The sequence below is a fragment of the Carcharhinus amblyrhynchos genome, chromosome 28, assembly GCF_965287045.1.
Source record: "Carcharhinus amblyrhynchos chromosome 28, sCarAmb.v2.hapA, whole genome shotgun sequence".
Lineage (NCBI taxonomy): Eukaryota > Metazoa > Chordata > Chondrichthyes > Carcharhiniformes > Carcharhinidae > Carcharhinus > Carcharhinus amblyrhynchos.
In genome coordinates, this window is record NC_137351.1 from 20,351,572 (window position 1) to 20,366,985 (window position 15,414).

Genomic DNA, 15,414 nt, shown 5'->3' on the forward strand with positions numbered 1-15,414 from the left:
TTTTCAGCAGCACCGGGAAATCCCAGCCACGAGCGAGGATGGGAGACTTTGGCCATGAAAGTTAAATCAAGTAATCATTATTGCCCCAAAACATATTCATATTAATCAAAATATATGATGGATCAATGAAGATACTCTGGAATTGAGTAATAAACAGGCACTGTGGCACATTCTCAGAGTTAAGGGATACTGACTTGCTTCCAATGTGATGGTTGGTCTGCCGGACAAGGATCTTGGAGATTGTGCTGATTATTTTTCCAATACAAGCTGAGATCGATGGTGAGTAGACTACTATTATTTCAAAAAATGTTCACTGAAAAATTGGAAGAATGTTCTTTTTGGACGATGGTAGCATGATTTGATATTGCATCCTTGAATACTTTCCCTTCGTAGCTGGAACCATGGAGAATGGAGGGTCTGATTCTTCAAATCTTCATGACTTATTCCTAAAAAGGTGAGTCAAAGTCTCTCTCTTGTTCATCCTAGAAGATTGTGCTCATCATCTGGAGTATTTGATCAGGTCCTGCTGAGTTAAGACTGAAGCTCCCAGAAGTTCCTGCTGCCAATAAGAACATAAGAACTAGGAGCAAGGACTAGGCCATCTGGCCCCTCGAGCCTACTCCGCCATTCAATAAGATCATGGCTGATCTTTTCATGGACTCAGCTCCACTTACCCGTGCACTCACTTAATTCTTTTACTGTTCAAAAATGTATCTATCCTTGCCTTAAAAACATACAATGAGGTAGCTTCAACTGCTTCACTGGGCAGGGAATTCAATAAGGCAGGATTGAGCAGACAAGTGAGTTTTGGACTAGTTGCAGGCCTGAGTTTTCCTCTCTTGAGTTTCCTTGCTGTCTTTGATATGCACTTGCATTCAAAGGACACCCGGGTTGCTTTTTATTTGGTTGTGTCAGCTACAGATATCCTGGATAAGTTTCTCCCAGGACTTGAAGTTGATATCAAAATTCCTACGTGAGGCATCCAGAGTGTCCTTGCAGAGCTCCTTTGGCTGCCCAGAAAGTACATCCCAAACGCAACCTCCCCAAAGAAGAATTGCTTTGGTAAGTAAGTGGTCTTTGTCACAAAGGAGCAACGCTTCAAAAGCTTGTGATTTCAAATAAACCTATTGGATTAACAGCCAGTGTTATGTGGCCTCTCATCTTGTCCACCCCAATCTAACACCAACATCTCCATATCTCGGTAAGTGAGTGTCAGACATTCTGGCTACATGATTAGCCCAACTCAGTTGTGATTATCTCAGTATGCTTACCATACCGGGTGTGCACTGTGGTGCCTGGTATATTGTTGTGCCATCTGACCTTCAGAACTTTCCAAAGTGAAAGTGGGTAATCTTCTTGGCATGACGTTGGTTTACAATCCATGTCTCGCTGGCGCAGAGTGGAATAGGTGGTACCATAGACTGGCAGCTTGGGAGGCAGACTTATTCCTCTTCATTCCCAGACTGTCTGCCGTCACTTGCTTTGACAATTCTTGCTCAAAGTCAATGTTGACAGCTCGGGAGGATGAGTAGAAGCAGGAAGGTTGTGTCTCCTCTCTGTCGCTTCTCCCATCTCTTCGTACACCCTGGACCCTCTGCATCAGCTCTGCAACAGGTGACCAGCTGCCAGTTACAGCTGGCAAGGCACAACGTCAACTGCAGTTAAACTCAGTGGTTGATTTTACACCATAATGCCAAGTTAAGGAATTCAACTGATTGGTGTATTTACTGTGCTGAGCAGGCTATGCTCTGAAGTACAAAGAACAAAGAAAATAGAGAATTACAGCACAGGAACAGACCCTTCGGCCCACCAAGGCTGCACCAACCATACTGCCCGGCTGAACTAAAATCCCTTCCAGGAATCGTATCTCTCTAATCTCATTCTAATATGTGTGGGGATTGCTTCAGTGGGAACCGGCAACTTGAAAAGCTTCCTGAATTCTTTAGCTCTATAACTTGCCTGGAAATAATGTTCCTATTGGCAGATCAGCCCGTCTACACTAAGTCCCAGGGGACCAAGAGCAAATGCTCAACCAATTTGAAGCAGGGAGTATACAGGAGTAAATTGGTTCAATTCAATTATAAGTCTCCCTCGTTTGGACCAGGAGTAGAGAGATTGGACCATTTATTCAGTAATCCATCACATTACTGGGACGTCTATTTAAAGAAATTCTTCAGCCTTGCCCAAATTCTCGGCGCTCAAAGTCACACAATGTGGTGCCATCGATATTGTGCACTGTGTCAGCCCAGAGCTCAGTGCCTACTGGCATGAATTGCAGTGACCATATTAATGGGCCATAATTTCCAATTAGCTTCAGAAAGTGATGGAATTGCAAAATTTTAAAGTGCCAGACAATTGCGATGAAATCTCTGATGACTAGAGCTGCTTGGTGACTGCATCGATAGAGTTCTTGCGGACAAGCCCCAGTTGCATCAGATTCAAGGCGGCCGCATCCCCCCCAGTTGTGATTGTCACAATATGGTGTTGATGCCCAGAGGTTAAGGTCGATTACCTCAATTGTTTCTCGCACTGGGGGTTTCTTTCATCTGCCGTTCAGCACGAGCAACAATGTTGGGGTCAATTTTCTGAGTTCACACCAAAGAACAAAGAACAAGAACAAAAACAGCCCGGGAAACAGGCTCTTTGGCCCAATGAGCCCATGCTGCCATTTTAACCTTACCAGTCCCCCCCTCCACCCATGACCCTTATCTATTGTTTTATGGCATTCCAGCATTGGGAATGGACAGAAAATCAAAGGCAACATAGCAATGATTTTCCAATATACCTCGGAGAGTAAAGCTTCCTCCAATCAATGCATACTTAGAAAATCATCCCGTTTTAATAATTCCCTTTTCTCTTTCATACTTTAGCTCCAATGTATTGAATTGTGAATTGGATGGATTTTTTTTGGACAATTGATCATGCTTTATGGTGTTTGCTGTATGTCAGATATTAAAAAAGTATCGCAAAACTTTAATGAGTCTTTTCATTGAGTTTTGGTGGAAAAGGGCAACATATTGTCAAATCTTTTGATTCACAAGAATCCCCGACCCCACAGAGACAAATATTGTTGTTCAGTTTGAGATTTGGCATTCTCGTGAACTTTCCTGATGTGTGTAAGGTGAAAAACTTCAACAGCATTTTCCTGTCCCAGCTGCCACAGGAACTGTAGCAGGCGGGGCCGGATCATGCAAAGGTCCATTGACTTTGGGCGGGATTTTCTGGTCTTGGGGTGAGATTGGTTGGAAAATCCTGCCCAAAAGCTCTTTTCTCATCAATACTCAAGCTCTGTACAAACCCAGCCACTGTTGTTTTATTGTAGTTTTCCTTCAAAAGTCAGAAATCAGAGGTTAATATTTACAAAATGGAATGATACGTGATTCAAATCAAAACATTTTGTAATAGAACTTTGTTTAAAAAATCATAAAAAATTGAGGCAGCCAATAGTATTATTGAATATATTTCAGGGAGATGCTTATAGATGAAACATCAGTGTCTCAGTAAAGACCTTGCATTTATCACATTCCTTTCACATGTTAATATACTTCACACTTTGAGTCTAGTTACTTTTGCTAAGTAGGAATTGTGACAGCTAATTTGCACAGGGCAGAATTCGCAGCCAGAGAATGGAAAATAGATTGCAGGCTGCTACATGTTGGAGTTTCATCCCACTGAGTCATAAATTGGTTGGAGTTCCACATTTCTGATTGGATACAGAGGATACGGGAGGCAGGAGAAAATCAGAGAAATGCATCACCACCGGCTGCACTCATAACTTTGGATTCCCTACAGAGTGATAGAGCAGCGGTTCCCAACTTTCTCCTTTATCACAGAACCATAGAATCCCAACAGTGCAGAAGGAGGCCATTCGGCCCATCGGGCATGGGCCGACAGCAATCCCGCCAGGGTCCTATCCCCATGTATTTAACCTGCGAATCATCCGACACTGATAGCATGGCCAAATTGCACGTCTTTGGAGTGTGGGAGGAAACTGGAGCACCCGGAGGAAACGTACTCAGACACGGGGAGAACATGCAAATTCCACACAGCCAGTGACCCAAGCTGGGAATCGAAGCCAGGTTCCTGGCGCTGTGAGGCAGCAGTGCTAACCGCCATGCCACCCTCTGTGGACCATGAAATTGTCATCAAAAGCTTTTGTGGACCCCAAAGTACGCAAGCGGTTTTGAATATCATTTCTCACATAGCCTCTGGCTGATGAGAATTAAATTATATATCAACGGGTATTAAAAATGCAGCTATTTCTTTTAGTTTATGATTCACTCTCATGATTACATGGCACAGCACAGATACCTGCACATCTTCAGAGAATAGTAACGGACATTACACAAGGATGTTTGTGATGCGAATTACATATTATAAATCATAATGTAATGTCAATTGTGATACATACGAGGGACACGTAATTATACTTTTTTCCACTGACCAGTGCTCTCAGGTTTGGGGCCACCGTGCTAGAGGGCTGGGAGCGACTGACAACAAATACTTCCAGCATTAATGAATAAAGGAATGGGAAATAAAACACGTCAGAAGCAGTCCACAAGGTGTCAGGTTAGTTTGGAGACATTTATCTTTACCTGGTCGGCAAAGCCATTTGCAAAGGACAAATGTGGAGCTGGATAAGAGGAGAAAATCTGTGCCGTTGCATTTTGGCCAGTTATTGCCAAGTTCCCATCATCAAAAGCCATGAATGCATCTAAAGAGAAGTACACAGAGTTTATTGGAGCAGGCAGCAATTCCCATGTCTCAAATGCAAATGGAAAAATGACCGACTTACCGTAATAAATTCCAAAAACCGCTGCCGCACCAACAAAGGCTCCGATAAGCTGAGCAGCCCAGTAGATGGGCAGCTTCAGCCATTGGAGCCGTCCCAGCACACACATAGAAAGGGAAATAGCAGGATTCAGATGTGCCCCTAGAACAACATTAGACATATTAGATATAGTAATAGTTCAATGTTCCATGTCACATTTTCCAGTGATCGCTATCACATTCTATGCGGCACAGTGGTCAGCACTGCTGTCTCACAGTGTCAGGGACCCAGGTTCAATTCCAACCTTGGGTGACTGTCCGTGTGGAGTTTGCACGTTCTCCCCATGTCTGCGTGGGTTTCCTTCGGGTGCTCCAATTCCCTCCCACACTCCAAAGATGTGCAAGCCAGCTGGGATTGGCCATGTCAAATTGTCCCTTAATGTCCCAAGTTGGGGGGATTAGTGGGGTAAATATGTGGGGTTACGGAGATAGGGTTTGGGTCAGATTAAAAGAATAGTGGGTCGGTGCAGATGGGCCAAATGGCCTGCTTCTGCACTGTATGGATCCTATGATTTCTTTATAAGTTATTGCACATTAACCACACAGTAATCATACTGGAGCAAGGTCCAATATTTCGACATGCAGCTTGAAGAAATGCTCAGAAGTATTAAACCCATTGGCAGCAAGACAAGTCTAAGAAAGGACAGTTGGAAAGATGATTGATCTGCGTGGAAGTGTGAATATCAAACATTTTGTGAAGGACATTCACTCCCACCCAATATTTAAATTAAAACCCAAAGAACCAAAGAATTTCTCCTGGTTGCTTCTTGAACAAGCCTCACTGCTAACTATTCAATGACAAATCCAGCAGGACAGCCACAACATTTTAACCAGACATGTTAATAACTTGTGACCTTCCTCCTTCTTGCCCTCATTCCAGATCCGGATCTTCACGGCAAGTATATCAGAACCAGGAACACAAGAAAAGGGCACAGAAATAACTTGTCGACCATGCTCATCTATTCAATATGATCACAGCTGATCATAGGCATGTGGGTGGCACAGTGGTTAGCACTGCTGCCTCACAGTGCTGGGGACCTGGGTTCGATTCCCAGCTTGGGTCACTGTCCGTGTGGAGTCTGCACGTTCTCCCCGTGTCTCACACAAGCCTCTTTCTCTAACTTGGTCTCTCCTTCCATTATGGAACAATCTCACTTCCTGATCCTGTAACGGACCCAGATACGACTTTGCTAATCTTTTCCTTTTTACATTCCTAAAGAAGCTTTTACGTCGGTTTGTATGTTTCTTGCTAGTTTACATTCCAATCTATATGGGTGACACAGTGGCACAGTGGTTAGCGCTGTTGCCTCACAGCACAGTGGGTTCGATTCCCGGTTAGGGTCACTGTCTGAGTGGAGTTTGCACGTTCGCCCCATGTCTGTGTGTGTTTCCTCTGGGTGCTCTGCTTTCCTCCCACAGTCCGAAAGACATGCTGGTTAGGCAGATTGACCATGCTAAATTCTTTCTCAGTGTATCAAACGCTTCTTGCACGTTGTTATAGAATCTGCTTCTACTACCTCCTCCAGCAGTGCGTTTCAAGCATTCACCCACCCACTGTGTGAAAAACCTGCCCCTTACATCTCTTTTAGACTTCCCTCTCTCACTTTCAATCTGTGTCCCTGAGTAATTGACCCTTCGACTCTGAGAAAAAGACTCTGACTATCCACTCTACCCAAGCCTCTCATAATCTTGTAAACCTCTATCAGGTTTGCCCTCATCCTCCGATGCTCCAATGAAAACAATCCAAGTTTGTTCAACCTTTCTTCATAGTCCATATTCTCCAAACCAGGCAACATCCTGGTAAATCTCTTTTGCACCCTTTCCAATGCATCAACATCGTTCTGGTAGTGTGGTGACCGGAATTGTATACAATACTCCAAATGCAGCCTAACCAAAGTCTTAAACAACTACAACATGAACCAAAGCCAGATCGTATATATTCCAAATGATCTAAAAGAATGAAAATTCAATACTATATATTAAATCGTGCCTTTATGGAACCCATTTAGTGTCTTTTCAATGCATGTGGAAAGTTCAAAGTCAAAAAGGGAACAGACAACGCTATCAGCAATAAAATTAAAACACTGCGTCTCTTTAAAATGGCACCATTCTCCCTTTGGAACGTTTCTGGTCACAGTCACTCTTGGTGTATAAATGTTCCCCAGCTCCTTGAGGGAAGGAGAGGTTTGGCACACAAGATGAATATGGAATCTCTGGCAAATGAAGTTAATGATCCCACTGGACTCGGGAGAGGCATTAAGTGCTCAGCTGAGCTTGTTTCTGAATTGTGGGGAACAAGGATTGTGACTGTTGGCCCGGGATCCCCTGATCCATTCCGCATTCTGACAGCGACAATAATACCCTGCACCTGAATGATGGTGAAAGCTGCGAATGAAAAGAACCCCAAAAATTGGGATTCTGAGCTGAGCTTCGCTAAAGCAGTGCAATTAAACAGCCTGGCATTGTCTGAACGAACCCAGGGCAGAATCCAGAGAAAATCATTCACTCAAAGCACTTAGACTCAATTGAATCTACGTCTGACTTATCCATCAGACTAAGGGACAAGCCTGTAACCAAGCCCCCCCCCACCCCCTCCCCACGGGGGCTTCATTATATCCAGATATAATGTATTTCCCCCCCTCTACACCCCCCCACTCACCTATGCACACTGACACACCCATTTATCTCTTCATTCTTTTCCCACTACTCTTTCTATTTATTCTCTCTCTCTTTATCACACTCGATGTTTCCTCACGCTCCTGTTCAAACCTGTCTCTCTAATGTATCACCCCCTTCACGCTGGTCAGGCCACACTGCTGTATTACTCTATTGGTAATGGCTGACACTGCCCTGCCATTGCTGCCAGCTGCTGGGTACAAAGGCTGGGGGAATGAAGCCAAGGAACAAGATGTTGTCCCTGATCTCTGGAGTCTGTCCAGATCACTCACCGGGACAGGCAATCAACAGAATGGGTGCCTCAGCCTCCTGACTTAACTCCTTGTATTCCTCCACCCAATCACCATTTCTCAACTACCTCGGGTTTTAAACTCTGCAATTCGCTCCATAAAATAGAATTGGGGTTAAAGTTTCCAAGGCTAAATTAAACCCAATCCGTCTGTAACAAGTGAGGCCTGCAACTAGGATGGCCTGTAGTGCTAATTGGATAACTGGGTACATGCGGCCTATCTGATGGCATGCCAATTTGGAAGAGGGGTCTTCAAATGGGTGTTGGTTCCCCCAGTAGAATATCCTAAGGGCTTTGTGCCTGCTTTAGGCAGTGACCAGGGATGCCTCTAAACAGAGGGGAAGTGATGGCCGAGAGGTGTTATCGCTGGACCACCAATCCAGCGACTCAGCTAATGTTCTGGGGACCTGGGTTCGAGTCCCACCATGGCAGATGGTGGAATTTGAATTCAATAAAAAATATCTAGAATTAAGAATCTACTGGTGACCATGAAACCGTTGTCGATTGTCAGAAAAACCCATCTGGTTCCTTTAGAGAAGGAAATCTACTGTCCTTTAGGGAAGGAAATTTGCTGTCCTTACCTGGCCTGGCCTACATGTGACCCAACCACTATCCCCTCCCCACACCCGCTCACCTTCCACTCACTCCTCACAACCCTACCCATTTACCATGGCCAATCCACTTAACCTGCACATCTTTGGAACGTGGGAGAAAACCGGAGCACCAGGAGGAAACCCACACAGACATGGGGAGAACATGCAGACTCCACACACACAGTCTCCCAAAGCTGGAATCAAACTTAGGTCCCTGGCACTGTGAGGCGGCAGTGCTAACCACTCTGACACCATCCCATTCCCTCCAGAGGTTTAGAATAATTTAGTCACAACAACCTCCATTTATATTGCACAAATGAGATGGTAACGTGTCCCACTCACCTCACTGGAGCTTTATCAAAAAAATACAATTAACATTGGGCCACATAAGGAGATATTAGAACAGAAGGAACATCTCAAAAGAGGAGGAGAGAGAAATAAAGTGATGGTGAGATTTAGGGAGAGGATCCCACAGCCAAGAGTCCAAACAGTTGAAGGTCAATGGTGAAACTATGAAAACCAGGAATGTGCGAGAGGCTGTAGTTGGGGGACTGCTGAGATCTGAGAGAGTCAGAGGACTGCAGGAGATCACAGAGATAGGGAGGGAAGAGGCTACGGAGGGATTTGTCAAATGGCAGCCTTTGACTTCTGATGCTCATCCAGTTAATCACAGTGGAAATAAAAGCACTCCTGCTTTAGTTCAAGTTGTCTGAATCCCATTATCCAATTGCAGTACAATAAGGCCATAAGACCATAGGAAATAGGAGAGAATTAGGCCACTCGGCCCATCGAGTCTGCTCTGCCATTCAATCATGGCTGATTTTCTTTTCTTATCCCCATTCTCCTGCCTTTTCCCTGATTCCCTTATCAATTAAGAACATATCTATTTCTGTCTTAAAGATACTCAATGATACTCAATGACCTGACCTCCACAGCCTTCTGTGACAAAGAGTTCCACAGATTCACCACTCTCCGGCTGAAGAAATTCCTCCTCATCTCTGTTTTAAAGAATTATTCCTTTAGCTTGAGGTTGTTCCCCCTGGTTCGAGTTTTTCTTATTTGTGGAAACATCCTCTCCATGTCCACTCTATCCAAGCCTAGCAATATCCTGTATGTTTCAATAAAATCCCTCCTTATCCTTCTAAACTACAATGAGTACAGACCCAGAGTTCTCAACCGTTCCTCCTGCGACAAGCTCTTCATTCCAGGGATCATTCTTGTGAACCTCCTCTGGACCCTTTCCAAGGCCAGCACATATGTCCTTAGATATGGGGCCCAAAACTGCTCACAATGCTCCAAATGGGCTCTGACCAGAGCCTTATACAGCCTCAGAAGTACATCCCTGCTCTTTTCTCTAGCCCTTTCGACATGAATGCTAACATTGCATTTGCCTTCCTAACTGCTGACTGAACCTGCACATTAACCTTAAGAGAACCTTGAACAATGACTCCTTCTGTGTTTCTGATTTCCTAAGCATTTTCCCATTTAGAAAACAATAAGTTCTGCTGACCTCGACTACCATGGCAAGTGCAGGAGAATATTGTGCCAGAGTCCTTTAATAACAGTCTGCAAAAGATGCTATGAATGCATCATTTGTATGCAGAAAAATGTCTTTTCACTATAGAGGGGTGGCACAGTGGTACAGTGGTTAGCACTGCTGCTTCACAGCACCAGGGACCCGCGTTTGATTCCAGACTCCGGTCACTGTCTGTGCAGAGTCTGCACATTGTCCCCATGCCTGTGTGGGTTTCCTCCGGGTGCACCAGTTTCCTCCCACAGCCCAAAGAGTGTAGGTTAGGTGGATTGGCCATGTTAAATTCTCCCTCAGTGTCAGGGGGATTAGCTAGGGTTTATAGGATTATGGGGTTAGGGCCTGGGTGGGATTGTGGTCGGTACAGACTTGATGGATTGAATGGCCTCCTTCTGTACTGTAGGGATTCTATGAAAAGAAACTTAAAGAACTATTGTCTTGTTTCATTAACTTGGAAGTTGCTATCAGCAACATGCACTGTAGGTATTAATATTCACTATTTAAATACAGAAGTAAATATTATTTTTAAATATGGGGCTAACTCTCACTGCCAATGGAAGTGGCACAGGGAGCACATGGACAAGAGGTTGTAAACGCATGTTCCCCATTCAACAGGGTGGGAAATCCCAGGCTGCGCGCCTGCTCCCACAGTGAATTGTCCATAACAGGCAGACCCGGCAGGGGGGGAAGGATTGGGTGTTTAATGTTAAACATGTTAAAAGCTGACACAATGCCATGGCCTGTAGGAATGATTGTGGAGTAATTCCAATGCACCCCTGGCCGGGTCCCCCGTATTCCACTCTCTGTAACCGAGAGGTCCTTGACAAGTCTCCTGACTTGCAGCCAGTCCCCTTTTCATCGCTGTGCTCACACTGACCTACGCAGCCTCCCAGTCAAGCTATGTCTCAATTCTCAAATTCTCATTCTTGTTTTTAAATATTTTTATACCACCCCCTCCCTCCTCCCCCTGCACCCCACCACCACCATCCCCCTCCCTATCTCTATAATCTCCTTCAGGCCCACAACCCTCTGAGATATCACTATTTCTCTAATTCACCGTCAGCATTGATAGCTTTACCTTCCATTGCTAGACCCCAAGCTCTGGAATTCCATCCCTGCTTCTCTCCACCTCCCTACCCGGCTTTCCTCCTCTAAGACACCGACCCCTCCCTTTGACTAAGCTTTTGGTCATCTGACTCAATGTCTGCTGATGTCACTCAGCGCCATACTTTGATTTTTAATACTCCTGTGAAGCAGCTTGGGTGTTTCATCACATTAAAGGTGCTATATCAATGCAATTTGTTGCTGCTTGTATCACATGGTTGCCATGTGCTCCAGTGGAAAATGATATCGTTGATGTACTTAGAGGAGAAGAGGCTGAAATTTGATTCCATCTGAGAAGCCACTCTAGGAGGTATACTGACAGATAATAGTGGAACTATGATTGCCCGATGTCAGAGGGTTGGGCCACAGTGATAATAAAATCCCTGCAGTGCAGATGAAGGCCCATCGAGTGTGCACTGACTCCCTGACACAGCATCTTACCCAGGAATTAACCCCATGACCCCACTAGTTTATCATGCTAATTCCACTAACCCATACATTGGGACACTAAGGAGCAATTTAACACGACTAATCCCCCTAACCTGCACATCTTCGCAATGTGGGAGGAAACCCAGGCACCATGGAGAGAACGTGCAGTCTCCATATGGGCACCCACGGCTGGAACTGAACCTGGGCCCCTGGCACTGTGAGGCAGTAGTGTTAACCACTGTGCCACCCATCACCATAGGGGGATTAAGGTGACTGTGTGAAAAGCTGGAGACTGATAAAGGAAGCAGCGTAGCAGACAAGGAAATGAAACAAGGGCATGCATTTAGATAGTGCTTTCCATGACTACTAGACATCACAAAGTGTTTTACAGCCAATGAAGTTCTCGAAGAATAATCACTGTTTGCAAAGTAGGAAATCAATGAGCCAATTTCTGTACACAGCAAACTTCCCTAAATGACCATATCATATGTTTTTTTGTTATGGGGTGACACAATGGTTAGCACTGCTGCCTCACATCACCAAGGTCCAGGGTTCAATTCCAGCCTTGGGTGAGTGTCTGTGTGAAATTTGCACATTCTCCCTGTGTCTGTATGGGTTTCCTCTGGGTGCTCTGGTTTCCTCCCACAGTCCAAAGATGTGCGGGTTAGGTGGATTGGCCATGCTCAATTGCCCCTTAGTGTCAAGGGATTAGCAGGGTAAACAAGTGGGGTTATGGGGATTGGGCCTGGGTGGGATTGTAGTGGGTGCAGGCTTGATGGGCCAAATGGCCTCCTTCTGCACTGTAGGGATTCTATGATTTTTTGTTGGTTGAGGTGTCAATATTGGTTAGAACACTGGGAACAGCTCCCGCCTTTTCTTCAAAATATCCAGAAAGGCAGGCTAATAGAGCTTCGGTTTAATATCCGATCAGAAAGACAGCACTCCAGCACTGGAGTGGGACTGCGGACTTTTGCACTGGTACCCCGCAGCGGGATTATGAAGCTGGAAACTTGGGCCTCAGAGGCGAGAGTGTTATCGGATGAGCCACTAAACTGGAACGAGGACCACAGTATTGATACACTGAGAAGGTATCAAACCCTTACTCGTGATTTCACTAATAATTGATAGAGTGTCAGTTTTGAAATGCTTCAACTTACAATCAGTGAAAGTCCTGGTACAGGTTTACTCCAATGTTTTATTATCTTCACTAACCCCTGCCAAATACTTCAGTGACAGGTTCATTTTTTTAACATCAATGCCTCAATTTCTTCCTGATGTACTTTACTTCTTGATCTCACCTTAATTGTGCAATCATATTTACTATTTTAAGGTTAAATATCCATAATCTCTTATCTATCCCAATAAAGTCATATCCCAGAATAATTCCCTGCAATAACCTTATTTAGTATTTGTGGATGCGATGTCCTCCTACTATATTCAACATCCACTAAAAAAATCAGTGTTGGTTTTGTCTCTGGGGGTGATTTTAGCAGCTCGTCTCGCCGGTTGATTGGCCTGGCAAGCCAGTAAGATCATGAGAGAGGTGAAAGAACGGTTTCTTGCCTCTCGTAATCTTCCCGGTCCTGAACTGCTGCCGTGATCAGCCTTCCCGGGCATGAGGCTGGTTTAATCTTTATTTAAATATGCTTAGTGAGGCCAGGATGCAATTGTCCAACCTCACTTGTCTTAATGGCTTTGCCAGTTAGGTCCTCACCAATGCAGTGAGATTGGCTTCTTCACACAGTCAGCCAATCATAGCTGGTTGGCCCAGGGCTAAGCCAGCTAGGATATTTAGCTGCTAAATGACAGAGAGCTAGAAATATATCTCCAGGTTTAAAAGAAAAGGATCTTAAAAGTAACTGCTGTCAAAGTTTTATTTACTTGTGGGACATGGGCATCGCTGGCTGGCCAGATTTATTGTCCATCCCTAGTTGCCCTTGTTCAGGGAGCAGTTGAGAGTCAACCACATTGCTGTGGCTCTGAAATCACATGTAGGCCAGACCAGGTAAGGACGGCAGATTTCCTTCCCTCAAGGACATGAGTGAATCAGATGGGTTTTTCTGAAATTATAGAAACATAGAATCTCTACAGCACAGAAGGAGGCCATTTGGCCCATTGAGCCTGGGCAATCCCACCCAGATCCTATCCCCGTTACCACACATATTTATCCCACTAATCCTCCTGATACTAAGGGTCAATCTACCTAACTCACACATCTTTAGACTGTGGGAGGAAACCGGAGAACCTGGAGTAAACCCATGCAGGCACAGGGAGAATGTGCAAACTCCACATAGACCTGAGGCAAGAACTGAACGCGGGTCCCTGGTGACGTGAGGCCTCAGTGCTAACCGTGTGCCACCAAGCCATTTCATGGTCATCAGTAGATTCTTAATTCCAGATTTCTTGTGTTGAAATCAAATTCCACCATCTGCTGTGGCGGAATTTGAACTTGGGTCCCCAGGACATTAGCTGAGTTTCTGGATTAATAGTCTAGTAATAATACTACCAGGCCATCGCCTTCCCATGACAGTTTGCGACATTATTCTTTGCTCTGGCCAGAGATATAATCACAATGAGTGATTTTCCCAGCGAGCAGAGGGAGATTTTGGTGATCAGGCCTCACTATTTAGCATCACAGGCTCATCGATTACAGTCACAGGAATTCCTGCCGCTCCTCTCTGGGGCTCAGGAACACCTGGAAGACAGGAGAAGATGATAGATGGGTTGGGGAGGGAACAGCAGTGGGCAGGATAGTTTTTGGGGAGTTAGCAGGATATAAATAAAATTCACCCTGATGTTTTGTTGCTTAATTCTGCAGCCTCCATGTTCACTCTCTGCTCTGCTGTAATTAATGGACTATGAAAGATGCCCTAAGCCAAACATCTTAATGATTTATTTCTACACCCAACTCTGTAAATACAGTGATAATGGAAGCTCTTATCAACAGGTCAGTCATTATTCGTTAAGTCTATGAAATGTCTTAAGTTAGCACTTTAAAATTGGTTTGTCAAGCAGTCAAACAACATTATCACAACTAAACATGGTAGCACATTGGTTAGCACTGCTGCCTCACAACGCCAGGGACCCGGGTTCGATTCTGGCCTTGGGTCACTGTCTGTGTGGAGTTTGCTGGTCGGTCATGTATGCGTGGGATTCTTCCAGGTGCTCTGGTTTCCTCCCACAGTCCAAAGATGTGTAGGTTAGGTGGACTGACCATGCTAGGTTGCCCTTAGTGTCAGAGAAATTAGGAGGGTAAATATATGGGGTTTGGAGATAGGACCTAGATGGGATTGTTGTCGGTGCAATCTCGATGGGCTGAATGGCCTCCTTCTGAACTGTAGGGATTCTATGAATACTGTGATTAATCTTAATGTTAATCATAGTTTAATTGATAGTTACTGCATCCATTTTAATCAGTTTGTTTGGCTCCAGCCCAATGGAAATCTTTGCACAATATGGGGAACACCAGTATCCACTGTCTAAATTCAATGGGTTGTGTTTGGGGAGTGGTTCCCAATTTAGCCAGATGCTTCTTAATGCGACAAGACTCTGCTGTGGAGTTTCATTTATCTAAAGAGTCCACAACAGCCTGAAATATTCTGATGGTAATCAAAGTACTAAACCTCAGACCTCACAACCATTGTTAAAATAGTCAATCTGCAACCTGATCAATCAGGAGAAAAATGTATTTCCATTCGGAGCATATTATTAATCAAATCAGCAAATAACACACAAGATTTAGTCAGCCCTACTGGGGTCTTGCCCGCTAACACCTCTACTTTCTCAGGAGGCTAATGAAATCCGGCATGTCCGCTACAATTCTCACCAATTTTTACAGATGCACCATTGAAAGCATCCTTTCTAGATGCATCACAGCTTAGTATGGCTCCCTGCTCTGCCCAAAACTGCAAGAAACTATAAAGGGTTGTGGACATAGCCCAGTCCATCACTCAAACCAGCCT

General features: G+C 44.7%; 1 protein-coding gene across 1 annotated transcript in view; it reads right to left on the reverse strand.

Annotated features, from left to right (window-relative positions):
- LOC145359677 (aquaporin-9-like) overlaps positions 1–15,414 on the reverse strand; it is a 61,515-nt gene that overhangs the window by 17,557 nt on the left and 28,544 nt on the right. Inside the window, exons 3-4 of the mRNA XM_080214420.1 lie at positions 4,796–4,933; positions 4,596–4,714 (exon numbers count right to left, since the gene is read on the reverse strand). Coding sequence (XP_080070546.1) covers positions 4,596–4,714; positions 4,796–4,933 — 257 coding nt within the window. The remainder of the gene's footprint in view (positions 1–4,595; positions 4,715–4,795; positions 4,934–15,414) is intronic.